The 16942-nt window shown below is 38.5% G+C and overlaps 1 protein-coding gene across 1 annotated transcript in view; it reads left to right on the plus strand.

Moving 5' to 3' along the window:
- The window catches only part of lsp1a (lymphocyte specific protein 1 a), a 21484-nt gene continuing 4542 nt past the window's right edge, over positions 1–16942 (plus strand). The window contains exons 1-12 of the mRNA XM_057837028.1: positions 1–282; positions 6487–6627; positions 7072–7345; positions 10101–10237; positions 10308–10545; positions 10693–10824; positions 12241–12284; positions 12432–12513; positions 15646–15783; positions 16148–16243; positions 16357–16443; positions 16518–16620. Of these exons, the coding sequence (XP_057693011.1) occupies positions 224–282; positions 6487–6627; positions 7072–7345; positions 10101–10237; positions 10308–10545; positions 10693–10824; positions 12241–12284; positions 12432–12513; positions 15646–15783; positions 16148–16243; positions 16357–16443; positions 16518–16620 (1531 nt within the window). The 5' untranslated portion in view covers positions 1–223. The remainder of the gene's footprint in view (positions 283–6486; positions 6628–7071; positions 7346–10100; positions 10238–10307; positions 10546–10692; positions 10825–12240; positions 12285–12431; positions 12514–15645; positions 15784–16147; positions 16244–16356; positions 16444–16517; positions 16621–16942) is intronic.

Genomic DNA, 16942 nt, shown 5'->3' on the forward strand with positions numbered 1-16942 from the left:
AAGAGAGTGAGTGGCAACAAAAGACCCAGCAGCAGCGTAAGCACAACATTACCGCGACGTAACCTCCGAAAAACCTCAGAAGAAGCAGCAGGACGGTGCAATATTTGGAACCACAGAATAACCCCAGGGGACTCTAGAAGAAAAACAGAAGTCGAAGAAGTAACCCAACACAATCTTCGGACAGTCGCAGCCTACAGCAAGGAACCCTAGAAGAACTCTGAAGATGTCCAATGCTCTGCTGAGGAGAAATTCCAGCAAACAGGGTCTCCAGAACCTCATAAGGTAAGTTCCAACTCTCGATCTGACTTTGTATGAATACATGCTCTCTGAAGAGTGAAAGGTAAAATTTCAAGCAGAACAGTGACTCAAATCTGATATTTTGCTTTTGTGAAAGCTCAAAGTATCAAACAACACAAATGGCACAAGTTCAGTTTGGGAGGAGCACTAGAATCTACCTGTGTCTCTTTTAAGTGTGATTTTCTGGGACCCATTTTGTTGGCCTACTTATGATTAGGAGTGCCTACCAAATTTTTTGGCTAAAGCAGAATTGAGGCCTGAAACTAATTTCTTGATATAAGGATGGCTGGAAATGAGCCCTAAAATGGGAGCTTTTCTATGAAATTCCAGGTGTCCTTTAGCTATCTGTTTATGTTTTTCTGAAACCTTTTGTGGACTTACAAATGATAGACATGTATACCAAATTAGTGTATTACTAAGCGTATGTAGTTTTGGGGACTGAATTTATTAATAGATTGATTTTTGTTCTCAGAAGTGGATTTGCACTGACTGGTTTCACAAATTCTATATTTGTGGTTTTGACTGGAGCTCTGGTAAGCTTTTGGGCGAGAGCTCTATCAAGTTAAAAGATTTTTTTTTTTTTGTAATTGACTGCACAGAAAATTTAGAAAGTGGAAGCAATACAGGCCAAAAGACCACTAAACGAGTGAAGAGGGGCCAAACAACAAAATTGGACATGTCCAGTATAGTTAATGCTTGAAATATTCAAAAATACTTGTTTACCAAAACCTGTGCATTTAAACATTTTAACATGGTTTCTTTAATTTTGGATACATTTTTTTGAGGGGTTGGTGCAAGAAAATGTTGATGTTTGTGGGTTTCAGAGCTCCTCCTGGGATTACTGGGAGGCTTCTGGGTCACAAAGGTTTTATGGTATGGGGGATTTGGAATGCTCAGTCAGGAGTACATGTTGATATCGATTTAGTGCAAAAACTGAGATTTTTTTTTGTTTGTAACAGTTTGAGGGAGCTGGACAGGAAATGGTACTGGTTTCAAAAGTTAAAAGGTTACTTGCTGAGGCGTTTACCATACCATCCCTAAGGAAAAAGTTCAAAAGAGAAACTGCAATTCGTCAAAATCTTGAACCCAACAACACAGTTGCTGGTTTTAATAGACTCAAAGTGAGGATATTTTTTAAACAAAGGAAATATTTAAAAATAATCAAATAACTGATCAACTAGAATTATAGGGTAATCTATTTACTGTGACTTAGCTGGATTAAAAACTGAGAAAGCCATGCAATTCTATCAAGAGCTTCTGAGTAGGTGTAACGTCATCTATAAACTCTACAGGGTGCTCATTTTCTTTTGCTTCAAGATCTACTTTTCAGGGAGACAACCTCCCGCGATCAACCTTAACAGCAGGTGGGGAGTGGGTAAAAAAAAAAAAAAAAAAAGTAAATGTACATAATAAATTGTGTTGTCTATCGACGTAACGGGTACCCCTGCTCTACGTCATCAGGACAGCAGACTATGAGTCATCAAGATGTCATCACCCTGCACGACTCATCTCGACTGCATGGTGGCATTAGCTCATCAATTTGCTAGTTTGAGTCATGTCTGAGCAATAAAAACAGGAGGCAGGGCTAAATGTCACTTTAAGTGTCACGTTTGTGATGATGTCATCACAAACCAGGAGCGAAATGGCTAATAGGTTTGGTTTCTCTGGCAACACAGTGATGTCATGTCAAAGGCATGGTGGTACGAGGATCTTTATCGCTCTCATTTTGACAAGTTTCAGACTGCTTTTATTTTAACATGCTGGAGGAGTAAAGTAGCTGAACAAACACAAGTGTGTGTTTATCTCAGCACAGTGATTATGTCATCGTTCAGGAAGCAGAACAACTGTAAACAGACTGAAACCTATGACCTGTCCATCCCACGCACACACACCTACACACACACGCAAATGCACAAACGATAGGGCAGATAAGTGCTGGAGGAATGTTTTTATATTTTTCGGTGGGGGTATCAGATTGATTGACAGGGGATTGAGACACCACCACCACCACCCGCCAAGCCCTTTCCTGCCTCTCATCCCGCTCAAACCCCCACCCAGCGTGTCTGTGAATAAAGGCAATGTGCGGCACACTTCCTGTTACCTTACTTCCTGTTTCCCCTAAAATGTTCAAGTGTTCAGTGGTACACATACATCTAAAATAGCATGTTACCATTTTATACTAAACAGCATTGGCATACCAACAAAATCTAAAAAGTACATTGTGGCAATATAAAAGCACATTAAATATTGGTATGTTTAGCCCAATAGCATTATTACACCAATAGGATTGTTGTTGTGCTTTTTATAGTTTGGCGTTAAAAGAATAAGCTGTTAGGTTTATAGGTTATATTTTAATGATTGATTAATTTTAACAAGCCTATCATTACCCGGCAAAACTTGAAATACATTTCTTTTTCTGTGAGAAATATTAATAAAATTATGACATCCCGAAAATGTAAAACATATGAACAAGTTTCCGAGGTACTTCGCTTTACTTCCGCATTTCTGCTCGTGACTTCCGTTTTATACTTTCTCCATCCAAAACAACGGTGGAGCTGAAGTAACATTACTCATCAAAATCCCTCAAAAAAGACAATTTGGAAATATCGCATTCATCTGCCATCATCACGAGATGGGAGGACAAAACGTTCAGGATGGCAGATGTCGGACCAAGCACGTGCCACCACAAAGACTGGGTGTTTATGTAGCCATGTTGCCGCTGGTGTTATGGAAGGTATGTTCTTCCTATCCCTGCAACACATGCTACTAGAATCTGCTGCTAGCCTGTCACTAATAAGTAGGATGACACAATTATGTAAACGCATAAATGCAAGTGTTACAGGTTTTTTGTTCGTTTGTGTAAGGGAGGACAAATTTGATGTGCCTCACAAAAACACTTACATACGTCGATGGACATATATTGAGACTACATGCGCTATACTTTGATGATGAAAGGCTCAACTTATGCTCCGCCTTCGTTAATATTTTACTAATAATTTTATAAATTGTGATTTATTGACCTGTTTTGCACATGCACCAATCCTTTTAAATAAAACATTAAATGGAATCATGTTGTCCAAATGTTATATTGCCATCAAAATATGCAACAAAAAAAGAATGATATACTATTTTTGTTTATAGAAACATACCTTGTAGTATTTCCTTGTAACAACAAAATCAGTGTCAGCCCTTCAGCATTCGGCAACTGTAATATTATTTGTAATTTCACCTCATTTTGGTCACTCAAGTGGCTGGCGTATCAATCTACACTTCACAAACACAAGCTGCAAGGGTTGCTATAATTTTGTCCATGAATGGTCAACGAAGTGATAAGAACAAACATGTGATCTTTTTGGTAGAGCCTTAGGTTTAAAGCACATCCTTAACTTTTTTTCTGCAACTGGTTTCAATTTAAGGCGTACGGCGTGGTAGATCCACACAAGATCAACACTGGCGCTTTGAAGCCGGACGCTGTTCAAAACATTTCACTTCCAATCATACATGTAGCCGCTTCCAGGAGTTCACGCACAGCACAGAAAGTCTCGGAGTCTCTACTACGTACTGCTGAATCCATTTTTGGAGATTCCGTGGGTTCCTCTGGTTTGATTTTGCAGTTTTAACTTTGTCAACACACTGCTTACTTCAACAAGCACTTTATGTTGTTCTGTCTAAACCGGAAGTTCGGAGCAGAAATTATCAAAGATGGCGCTGCCCATGTTTCGCTCAGGAAACTTGTCTATATTGTGTGTTTTCAGCTGAAAGGAACATTAGCCCATAATGCGTTAGAAAAACGAGAAATATGCTTTTTAGAGTTGTCAAGTTGTATGTCTCCTTGTGCCCTGCGATTGGCTGGCAACCAAAAAGCGGCATGGAAAATGAATGAATGAAAGTTGTGACAGTTTTGAATTTATGGGACAACCTCAGCGTGCAACGTGTATTACATGTAATATTGTTTTTCATCCTTATAGTATCATTGGGAAGATGATAACATGTCTTTAATGTCTTCACCAACTTGTCATACTTTTCGTCACTCCTGACGTCTTTCGTGTCTACGACAGTACCAACGAGCACAGACACGTCGTCGACAAACAAAACAGGTGTCCTTCAGAGAGGTTTCTGTAAGCCTGTGGAAGTGTTCTTTTTTTTTTCATTTCTTTCTTTCTTTCTTTCTTCTTTTTTTTTCTTCTTTTTTTTTTTTTTTTTTTTTTTTTTAAGAAACCTGGAATCCAGCTGTGCACCAACCTTGCCATCTCTGTTGCCTTTGCTTCCTGTCACTCACATTGGAAGGACAGAAGATGACAGGAAGTGGCGCTTACTTATAATGCTTTAAATGAGACACTAAATATTAACTCCTATATGTACAATATGTGTAATCCATGGGTGGGCCACTGGGTGGACATTATGGATTGCTTGATTAATCAAATTTTACTGTATATTAATGAATAGCTAGGTTTTTGGTGAGCACACGCTACTAACGTGTCACGAAGCCAACTAATCAGAGAGCTAGCAGAGGGCAAACAGCCAACCAGTGTACTTCCATCAGTTTTTTTCTCTGCGCGCTCAATTGAGCACATGCTACTAACGTGTCACAAAGCCAACCAATCAGAGAGCTAGCGTAAGTACACTGGTTGGCTGCTGCCCTCCAGTAGCTCTCTGATTGGTTGGCTTGGTGAGACGTTAGTAGTGTGTGCACAACTGAGTGCGAAGATAAAAAAATAAAAAAAATAAAAAAAACTGACGAGCGCAGGATTCAAGAAATTTAGCGAGATCAGGGGGTGTGCTCAAAATCCATTTTTGCTCGCTCAGAATAGAGGCAGCACAGGTGTGCAAAAATTGAGCGAGAGCAGGAGATGTGTTTTCTGTGCTCAAAATCCATTATTGCTCGCTCAGAATAGAGGGAGCAATATAACGCCTTATTGCCAGTGACTGTAGCTGGAGGAGAGCGAGCCTTCAGTAAAATGAAAATGATTAAAAAAAAAAACTACCTACGCTCCACCTAATCACAGGGCAGGCTTAACAACCTTGCCATGGTTTCCATTAAGCGTGAGCTTGCTCAAAAGCTGGATTTCACTGATGTTAGAAATGACTTTGCTGTCAACAAAATCTAGGCGCATCACTGTTTGATGGCTTGATAACCCCAGGGATGTGGAGGGTGCAGGCACAGAATATTAGTTATGCTGTTTTGTTGCTTAGCAGGCAGGCTAAGCACTCTCAGTTGTATTGTATTGTAGCCTACATGGGACAATAGATGGAAATTATTGGTTTATATTGTGTCACATCACATTATGATCTGTTAAATGTAACTGTCCATCTCAAATTAAATGAAAATTTACACTGTCATTGCTTGCAAAGCGTTAAAAGTACTGTGTATGTTGTCATGACAAGCTGGTGGCAGGGGTGGGGTGGGGGAGGGCCCTATAATGTTCTCTTGTCCCCGGGCCCCTGCAAGTCTGTTGACAGCCCTGCTTCCAGATCCTACAAAACATGAATGGTAGACTGATTGAAGACTAAAAATTCTGCATAAGTGTGATTGTGAATGTGAAAAGTTGTCTCTATGTGCCCTACGATTTGCCGGCAATCAGTTAAGGATGTATGCTGCCTCTAGCCCATAGTTAGCTCCAGTACCCCCATGACCCTTGTAAGGAGAAGCGGTACAGAAGATGAATTGTTTCCATTAGTCACTTACTTTCAGTTAGTTTCTAAAATGGGACTGTGACTTTGTTCATAATGACCCAATAACATTAAACTCATACTAAATGGGACATAATCAACACATGCCACAATATAAAATGTTCTGCTATTCAAGTTAGCTTTTTCTCTCTTTTTTTTCTTTTTTTGTTTGTTTGAGTTTTTTTCTTCACACTGTGAAGACACCGGCAATTGTCTATGTCACAAGTTATCACAAGCTACTAGCCAGGCAACAATGGCATTCTGGTTGACAAATGTATGTGTCTCAGATGGTAAAGTTGATCTTCCAGTAGTCGAAGGGTCTTTAGTTTAGACCCTGCCTCCAATGATCCATGTGTGAATTTGATTATGATGTTTTTTATAGGCAAGGTCAGCAGTAAATCACAACAAATCCAGCATGGTCTATGCGGGTTTTTATCCATGACTCATCAACTACATAAATACTGTGCGTGAGTCGATTTGATCATCTCATCTATTGACAGTGGTTGGATGTTGTCACAGGTTGACAGCTCAAAGGAGTGTTGAGGATGCCGAGGAAGTGGAAAGAGAACGTAGAAGACGAGCTCGAGAGGAGGTCTATCGCAGGAACGATGATGCGGCACCTGCAGATTACGCAAGCAACCAGACAGACAATGATGACACGTAAGTCTTGTCTACGCACACACAAATAAATACACAGCTGTTTTTACACAACCTTCAAAGAATGTGTATACGTTACGTCTACAGTACTTTGTTGTCGCTCATAATTTCACTTTACACCTTCAATATCACCACCTGCAGCAATGAATGGTAGATTCTTGATTAAATTAAGTTAGCTGCTAAAATAGTAATTTAGATTTTTTTCATCCAGCACCTTTTTAGCTTTTGGAAAAGGTTACCTTTCTCTACTGATTAGTTGTTTGGCATCAACTATATGCAAATATTTACTGCAAAATAAAATCATCCTGTAGTGATTTGGAATGAGAGTGAGTCAACTAATTCCAAATGACTGTTCAGAATTATTCTCTCATTTCTTAATTGTTCTTTACTCATAAGGTAGAAATTAGATTCATGGCAACTATTCCATTTATTTTTGTCTTTCTCCAGATTTCAAGGCGTTGTGAAGCCCCGCAGCTCACCATCTCTGGAGGAGGACGAGGGCTTCAGTGACTGGACGCAGCGCAGACAGCAGAAACGACAACAGCGCCTCGAGGAGGTGGCCAAGGGAGAACGGCTGCACTCCAAGAAGGACGAACATGACAGGGACACCTACAGAGCGCCCTCGGAAGACACCTCAGCATCCTCCAGTACGTCATCATCTTCATCCACTCGCGTCCTGATCCCAAAGACTGACGACACGGCCACACATCATCAGAGTCAGGTGACCAGTCAGTTTGTACTATCAACATTCTCAATTTTCTTATTACAGGTTTAAAATGACTTATAAAAAATAACAATAAATAACAACAATAAATATAACAATAAATTGATTGATGTTTTTGTGTGGCTACTGCACGATACTTCTTTGCTCATTATGTGGTTTTTAAGTGATATATATGTGGTTTCTGCTTGGTCCTTTTTTTTCTTCAATAGTTCTTCTGTGCTTTCTGTTGTTTGTTGTTGTGGTTCCAGTGCAGTTTGGCTAGTTTGGATGTTTTTTGTGTAGCTCATATCATATCATAATTTCTGAATGGGTCTTGTGTGCTCCTTACTTAAATGGTAGTTAATTGGTTGTGTATGGTATGGTAACCTTGGTTGGTTCTTTTGCAGTTCTTGAATGGCTGCTGGTTGGCTCTTTTGTGGTTTCTGCATGGATTCTTGGTGTTTGTTTGTTTTTGTTTTGTTTTCTTTAATTTTTTTTTTTTTTTTTTTTTGCTTGTGTGGTTCATAGTTGCTATTTTTCAGTGTGCTTGTATGATTCTTTTTTTCCTTTTTAACATTTTTTAATGTGTTCCTGCTCTTGATTCTTGATCATTCTTGTATGCTGTTGTGTGGTTCTTCTATGCATTTTAAGTTGTTATGAACTGTAGTTCCTGGTCAGTTCTTTTGCTGTTCTTGCTTGGTTCTGATATGGTTCTGATACCGTCATTTTGTCTCCAGTCATGTTTTTTTTAGGGCTGTCAAAATTATTGCATTAACGGGCGGTAATTATTTTTTTAAATTAATCACGTTAAAATATTTGACGCATTTAACGCACATGCCCTGCTCAAACAGATTAAAATGACAGCACAGTGTAATGTCCACTTGTTACTTGTGTTTTTCGGTGTTTTGTCGCCCTCTCCTGGCGCTTGGGTGCGACTGATTTTATGGGTTCAAGCACCACATGAGCATTGTGTAATTATTGACATCAACAATGGCGAGCTACTAGTTTATTTTCTGATTGAAAATTTTACAAATTTAATTAAAACGAAAACATTAAGATGGTTTTAATTAAAAATTTCTATAAATTGTATTAACATTATCTTTTAAGAACTACAGGTCTTTCTATCCATGGATTGCTTTAGCAGAATGTTAATATTGTTAATGCCATCTTGTTGATTTATTGTTATAATAAATAAACACAGTACTTATGTACCATATGTTCAATGTATATATCCGTCTTGTGCCTTATCTTTCCATTCCAACAATAATTTACAGAAAAATATGGCATATTTTATAAATGGTTCGAATTGCGATGAATTACGTTTAATTAATTTTTAAGCTGTAATTAAAGCGATTAAAAATTGTAATAGTTTGACAGCCCTAGGTTTTTTTTTTTTTTTTTAAGTTGCGGAAACAGTTTTTTTCGGCTGGGAGATCCGCCGTCAGTCCCCGCTTCCTTGCTCTCATGCTACTGCTGCTGCTTCTCCCCCGGCCCCATGCTCTTGCGAGTCCTGATCAGTTTTTTATTATATATATATATTTTTTCCCTCCCTACTCTTTCTACAGCGCCCTTTCCTCTCAACAAGGCGACTCAGTTGCGACTAAAACCAGAATATCATTTGATGTCATTGAATATAACGGCATTCAACACAAAATACCTCAAAGTACCTTATTGTTTACTTTATTTTATTAATATGACTTATAATAATGTTTGTGTATAGTTATTTTGAGATTTCGGGGGTATTTAGGGGTACATTAAGGGTTAATTCCGTCTTACAAGGAAATTTAACAGAACTCGTTCTTAACCGGGGACCACTTGTAGTTCTTGTACGGCTCCTGGGTGTTCTCATGTTACTTTTGTGTGGTCTTCTGTGTTTTCTAGATCATGCTTTTGTGATTCCCGACCACAATGCATGTAACTGTATGACTTGTTTAATTATTGCTTGGCTCTTGTGTAGTTCATTGTTGCTCCTGTGTCATTCCTTATCGTGTGGTTCTTATGTGGTTTTCTATTGTGGTTTATTTTTGTATGTGGTTCAGAATTGGTTTCTGAGTATTTCTTATGTGGTTATTGTGGTCCCTGGTTAATTATTGTTTGTGTGGTATTCTGTGGTTTCTGTAGAGTACATCTAGTACAGTAGCGGTCCTCAAGGATCTGTGGCAGCAGGTGGGAACTGCTACTCACCACAGTATGTTGGCTTCTCAAGTCTTGTGGAGTCTCCAATCAGTGACTCCAAAATCAAGTTGAGTCAAGTCAAGAGTCATTGCCTCCTGAGTGGAGTCTCAGACTCTTCCGGTCCAAGTCTGTGTTTTGTTTTGTGTCTACTTGAAAGTCATCAAATTTGTGACTCGAGTCCCTAATGCTGGAGTCCAATTGTCTGCTCATTTCATTATAAATCTTTAAACATAAGGCCACGTGGGGCCCTGCTAGAAATCGTATTACTGGTATTCTGTGTTTCCGCGATTACCAAACGTCCGGGAACTTTTCCTCTTCTTGACGTATTGTCACTCACCTAGTGATATCGCTTTGCTCGTCGACCTGCTTGTCTGTCATGGGGATGTCGCTGTTGCTGAGTGTTTTGACACCAACTAGCTCGCCTGCACTGTCACTGGTCTATCTTGCCTTGTTTAGGTGGGTGAGGGAGGTCACCATGTTGACCAGAGTGCCAAGGTCACTTTGAGAAGGGTCGTCGTGCTCATAGTCCTACATCTGTCCAATTATGATCTGCTCACCCTAGAGCAACTTGGTTCTAATGTGCATTTCTTCCTTCCAGGCGGAGGAAAGGCAAAGAGGCAAGGGGTCACAGACATCTAAAGTTTTCCTTTTCCAAGATTACAAACACGATGGAGACACTGCCCAACAAGAAGTGACTTCATATTCCAGCAAACAACCCAAGAGCAGGTCTCCCAGGTACAACATCAGGCAAAAAACACTGAACAGCATTACCATTGTCACGTTTATCAATTGTACCATGTTTCAGGTGCAATGAGCAGGGCGAGGCGGAGGCTATCGTGGAGGCAGAGCGTCGTATGGAGAAGATCCGCCTGGGTCTCCAGGAGAAGGAGTGTCATGAACTGGAGCAGCTGAAACATCGGCAAGCTCAAGCCGAGCATGAGCTAGAGGAGCTCACCAGGAGGAGAGAGCTGAGAAGACGACTCAGAAGTGAGGAGGAACAGCGGCAGCAAGTTGACGAGCGACAACGTGCCACCAAAGAGGAGGTGGGCTACATCTCATTTTCAACATGTACATTAACTTTTCATTGCTTTACTTTGATTGGCGCTAGGACTATTTTATCAGGTTCATTGTTAAATGCTTTGGATTTACAATTTGATTTGAATTGACACCATGACTATTTTATTTGACAGGAGGAGCACCGTCGAATGAAAGAGGACATAGAGAGGAGAAGAGTAGAGGCGGCCGTGCGTATGAAGAGCTTGAGTGGCAGCAGCGGCGACACAGACAAGACCTTCAGCCCCATCAAGACGCCCACACATAAAGTAAATAGTTGCCTTGTAAGCATGTTTGTTTAGGTATATTTGGGGCAATCACCAAATCAATTGCTTCCTTTCAGACAAAAATACAGACAGTTTGTGGGGCATTAAAGCTGACAAATAGTAATATGGGGTATTATTTTCAAAGAATTTTAATGTTATCAATTATGTCATTTATAAGGATTATTTTTAGTAATTGTTACACACTGAGGTTCAAGGTTTATCAAATACATATTACGATATATTTCAGAACATCTATAAATGTTGTAGATTTGTATGTTAAATGAAAGAATTATGGGACATTCTAGTTTGTCCGCATATGTGAATGTGTGCATGTAAGATTTTTTGTCAGTTTAGGATTTAGGGTATACCCCATCTCCTGGCTATAGTCAGCTGGGATTTGATGCAGCACCCTGTGATTCTTGTGAGGATCAGTGGTACGGATAATAAATAACTAATATTAATAATAACAACAACAATAACACTCTGCAACCCTGGTGACAATATGCAGTGCGGAAAATGATTGAACGAAAAATAATAATAGCAACAACAGTTAAACACCGTGTGTTGCCTCTCTGATGTTTGTCGACGGTAGCTTTAACTCCAACCTGGGCAGTGCCTGAGAGTGGTTTTCAAGACTTGCATAACTGATTAGTCACAATAGTAACCAACAAAGTGGCATGGACCAATTAGATGTGTTGTTACTTCACAGCCGAGTGCTGCAGACGCCCCTGCGCGTAAGTCAAATGATGCATGTTGCTTTACTGTTCACAAACTTGTTTTCATTTTTTGCCTCATTTTATTTTTTTTGTTCATATTTGTTTTGTGCACGTTCATTTTTGTGTTTCAAATGTCATCACAGATATCATAGGCTATCCAATGGCGATGTCATGTTTGAAGTTTGCATGACTTGACTTGTTTTCGTGAGGATAGAAGTATTTAATTCAATAAAATCACTTCATTGACACCACATGACCAATTGTATCACAATGAACAAAGCTGCAGATGCTTTCAACTTGAAACTATTAATAAAAGACTTACAAGCTATGATATAAACCCCTCAACGTGCATCTCATTTATCCCCAAAAAGCCTCGACAGTTTGTCCATCACTTTGATTGGCTGCCAGCTTGCCTGCTTGAAAAATCTGAACACATTTAAACAATCTTTCACAAGCACATTGAAATGATCTTTGTACACACTTTCTAACAAAGATTATTAAAAATATATATATATTTGAAGCCACTTTAAAATTTATGAAAGCCTTGGAACACATTTAGAGAAAAAAAAAATTCTGAACCATTTCAAGCACAATTTTAGATTGCATTCTGTTAAAACACACCTTTTTTTTTTTATACCTTTAGACACTTGGAGGCAAGTCATGACTCCTTCTTTATTTTTGTCTTTATATGTATGATTTTCAGATTACAGAGAGGACAGAGTCCCTCAACCGCTCGCTGAAGAAAAGGTAAATGTTATATATTTGAAATATTTATATTTACAATAGTTACATATTTTTGGAGGATATGTCTGCAGTGATTGTATTGTTCCAAGTTTGCTGGAATCTTGTTGACATGGCAGTGAAATTATTTTTTAATTGTCTGTGATTGTTCAGTAACAGTTTCAAAAAGACATCAGCGATTGTACTTGTCAGCAACATCGATGACAAGATGGAGCAGTACGCACATGCTGTAGAGGTACGGCCACACACATGTGCACTCACACACATATACACACCCACATGCACCCCCCACCCCCACACACATTTATATCAATCTATATGTATTAGTGCTGTCAAGTGATTAACATTTTTAATCGCAGTTAATGGCATTTTCGTATAGTTAACTCGTAGTTTAATCACTTTTTTGGCCAAATAAATGTTCTGTGATTTCTGTCCCATTATTTTATCAAATTTTAATACTAGTGCCGTCACGCGATTCAAAGATCAATCGCATGCAGTCCATAGTTAACTCACGACTAATCCCATTTTGTTTTAATTTTTGTAAAGCAAAAATGATTATATATTTGAGGTTTTAAGTGTACACCTATTGGCTCAGGAGTGGACCGATATGCTTACCTTACATAATTCAAATGTAAGCCTCATTAGAAGCATTGTACCCCAAAATACAAATAAAAGCATATCCGCTCACAGTTCTGAGATCAAAGGGTTTATATAGGGATATATATCTTTATTTTATATACTTTATACAGTATACTTTACATCTCTTTATACATGTATACCTTAATGAAATATAACAGTTTTTGTCATTGGTTTAATATTATTTATGAAATAAAATTCCCAAACAGCTGAAAAATGAAATAAAATATCTCTGCTTGTTTTCCAAAGCATTTACTGTATTGGCCCGAATATAAGACGGCCCCGATTATAAGACGACCCCCTCTTTTTCAAGACTCAAGTTTGAAAAAAGAACATCAAATTAATTTTTTATACAGAAAATAATTAGAGTACATCCGAAACAAATGATTATAACAATATATTTGAGAGAAAAAGCATGTTATTTTGCCTCATTCAAATTTTAATATCTGAACATTTAAATATGTAAACTAAAGTGCAATCAAACATTCATAAATGAATGGCTTCTGGTTTTTGAAATGTAAATAAACCATTCTATTGTGATAAAACAACAAAATTGCAATAACTGCATTAACCATCAAAGTGAGCTCTAACTGTAACTGCAGCCTTGAAACAAGTCTGAATAAGTAAATAAATTGCAATAAAATAATGCAAACTAGTTAAACTTGAGAGTAACTGAGATTTGTCATGACAGAACATCGCTTCAATGATATCTGGCGCCATCTAGCGTCTTGAATGGGTATAATGTCTAGACCGTGAATATAAGACGACCCCTCTTTTTCAGTCTTATTTCAATGCAAAAAAACACCGTTTTATATTCGGGCCAAGACGGTATATACTTCATCTGAGCATTTTAGGGGGATTTGCACCAGTCAATCCACCTCAGAAAGCCACATTCTGGGTTTAAACACCAAAATTATGTTTTGCCTGAAAATGTGGATTTCCCCTGAATGCACCGAGTCCTAGTGCCTAAAAATGGTGGGCGGTTTCACGAGGAGCGCAAACTGGCTGGAGCCCCAGTGCTGGAAGTTCTCGTAGTGCTCCAAAGTGTCCACGTTCTGTCATTCCACATGTTCATTCAGAGTTTATCTGCGCATTGCAGCTCAATCAAAATCCACGTCAGAGTACCACATTTTGGGCTAAAAAAAGCCACAGTGGCGTGATAATACACCCCGATTCTTCATGTGCTTTTGCCCGCATATAGTGCGTCTCGGACGGCCCGAGAGCTGCCACCGCACCGGGAAGTTCATCGATGAATTTTCATCCAAACAGGCTTGAAAAAAACCATAGCGGGTTTACACTCAACGTGCCCCATATTGGTCAATAAAATAATAAAATAAAAAATAAAATAAAAATAATGCGTTGAATAAATAAAATAAAAAGTTTAATCTGAAAAGCAGTATTTGACTTGTCTTGAAGTCTAAACTACGGGGGCTAGGGGGGCAGCAGGCATATTTCATTGCGCATAAAAAAAATTGACGGCGTCAAAGGAGGTTTGCGTTAAATCCGTTTTTAACGCGTTGACAGCACTGACAGCACGAAAATATACTGTATATGTAAATGTCTATATATAAACACATCAGTCATTTACTTTTCAGATTATCAGGAAAAAATTTGATGATTTGTTTTTTAGATTTATGAACAATTGTATTCAATTTTTGTGAAAAAATGACTTAGGCAATTGTTTTAAGAGGGTAGCAATTAGGGTTGTTCCGATCATGTTTTTTTGCTCCCGATTCAATTCCAATCATTCCCGATAATTTTTCCCGATCATATACATTTTGGCAATGCATTAAGAAAAAAATGAATAAAACTCGGACGAATATATATATTCAACATACAGTACATAAGTACTGTATTTGTTTATTATGACAATAAATCCTCAAGATGGCATTTACATTATTAACATTCTTTCTGTGAGAGGGATCCACGGATAGAAAGACTTGTAATTCTTAAAGGACAGATGTGACTTTGTATATTGTGACTAAATATTGCCATCTAGTGGATTTTTATAAGCTTTCAGTTAATGATAATTCAGGCATTTAACTTCTGCCCAAATGCATGATGGGAAGTGCACCCGTGACTGTGCGTAGTGCTACCAATTGATATATCTTCTCTGCGTTGGGAAATAAATTAGGGTGTTAAGAAAAATATCAAACAATTCCTTGCTTCCCCACATTGCTTCCCATGATATATCTAATTGTAGGGAGAGCGATTGTCAGGCCACAGCCAATTAAAACCAGCCTCAAAAGGCTGCCAAAATTCACTCTAGGCGTTTTATGCTGCCTTTTATCTCTCCAAATCCGTGAAATGACGCCATTACAGATTGAGCTCGACAATGAATGAGAGGCTCGTGCAACGCATGCATTAATAGCATTAAATATATTAACGTACTTCGTTTTTTAAAAAATTAATTACCAACTTTATTGAGATAAATTTGATAACCTTACCTTAAGCCTAAACTAAACACTCAGGATGAGTGTAACATATTATGTCTGTAACGTTAAATACAATTAGAAAACGATATAATTTAAAAAAAAAAAAAATTAAATTAAATAAAAAAGGCATGGCCGATATTTTTTTGCCGATCCCGATACTTAGAAAATGACGTGATCGTCGATCGGGACATCTCTAGTAGCAATATATACTCAACTGTTTTAAGTGACATTTCTGCACTACAAGCCAGCAGCCAATATAACAATTTGTGACTGACTGTACTTCCTTTTGCTTCCAGAACTCTCAGGAACCTCGAGGATTGAAGACCTCAATGGCTGACCTTCCCAACTCATTGGAGGTTGTCACCTCTAAGAAGAACTTGTTTGAGGCCGGTGAGGTGCAGACCAGCCCCTCCCCCAAAACAACTTCCTGTCGGGTAAGAGATCCTTTGGCGTCCATCTTGTCGGAATAGATGCCATCAACACATCTCATCTTCCTTCATTTGGAACACTGAATGCAACATTAAAATGCTAATATGTAAAGATAGATAATAAATAGCATTAGCTTTGGCTTGTCGTTCATCACTAAAGCTGATATCCTCAACAAAGCACTAAAATAACAAGATGGAAACCTGTTCAACTCCCACATTAACCATTGGTCACTTTGACATTATCAGCTTACCTGATTTAAATACATATCCAGTCAACTTTTCTTGGAAGTCATCATCATATTAGGATATGTCGGTTTTGGGTCTTAAAAATTCAAATAATCTTGATCTTCCCACTTATCCAACAAATTAGGACACTGACGGTTTAAAGGTGGGCGTGGCCAACCTCATCAACCAGTGGGTTAAGGGACAACCGAACACTGGCCGACCTACACAAAGCCAAGTGGCGGTGAGTACCATGCTGTCAGGACATGACAGAACATGAGTCTACAAAGTACACAAAAGAAGTGGTTGCCATGCTAATCTTTTGAAGCTTAGCATTATTTATAACTATTTTGTCAGGATGTCAAGTATGGAGATGTGATGCAGAAGAAAAACATGTGGGAAGTTATTGGAGATTCATCAGGGAGATCTGCCACAGACATCAAGGTAGCAAAGACTAATGCCTATTTGTTATATGTGCTGTTATTGTGCCAGATGTTGATGGTTGTCATGTTTGTCAGGGTTCGGCAGCAGTGAATAAGAAGTTCAGATTTGTCGTGACAGGACATGGCAAGTATGAGAAGATCTCTGTGGACCAGGAACATGATGCTAACACAAAATCTGGTGAGAGTGGGGCGTTGAAAGGAAACTTTCACTTCATAAATTATCAGGGACCTTTGGCAATTGGGATATGTATTCCTTCATTTTAAAATTTCAAGGCCACTCAAGGATATCTGCAATGTAGAAGGTTTTCAATCATTTTTGATAATGAAGTTCCCACAACACTGATATACTGTAAATCCAATTTCATGTCAGATCAATGACCTAGTTTAGCTCATCTGCAATTCCGGAAAGAAGTTCCTTTATAGGTACCCCCCGAGGAAGGTCTTGCAGCATTAACATATTTTCAGTGGTTTTAGTTTGGGTGAATAGTTGTTGAAAAATC

The sequence above is a fragment of the Corythoichthys intestinalis genome, chromosome 5 (genome assembly GCF_030265065.1).
Source record: "Corythoichthys intestinalis isolate RoL2023-P3 chromosome 5, ASM3026506v1, whole genome shotgun sequence".
Classification (NCBI taxonomy): domain Eukaryota; kingdom Metazoa; phylum Chordata; class Actinopteri; order Syngnathiformes; family Syngnathidae; genus Corythoichthys; species Corythoichthys intestinalis.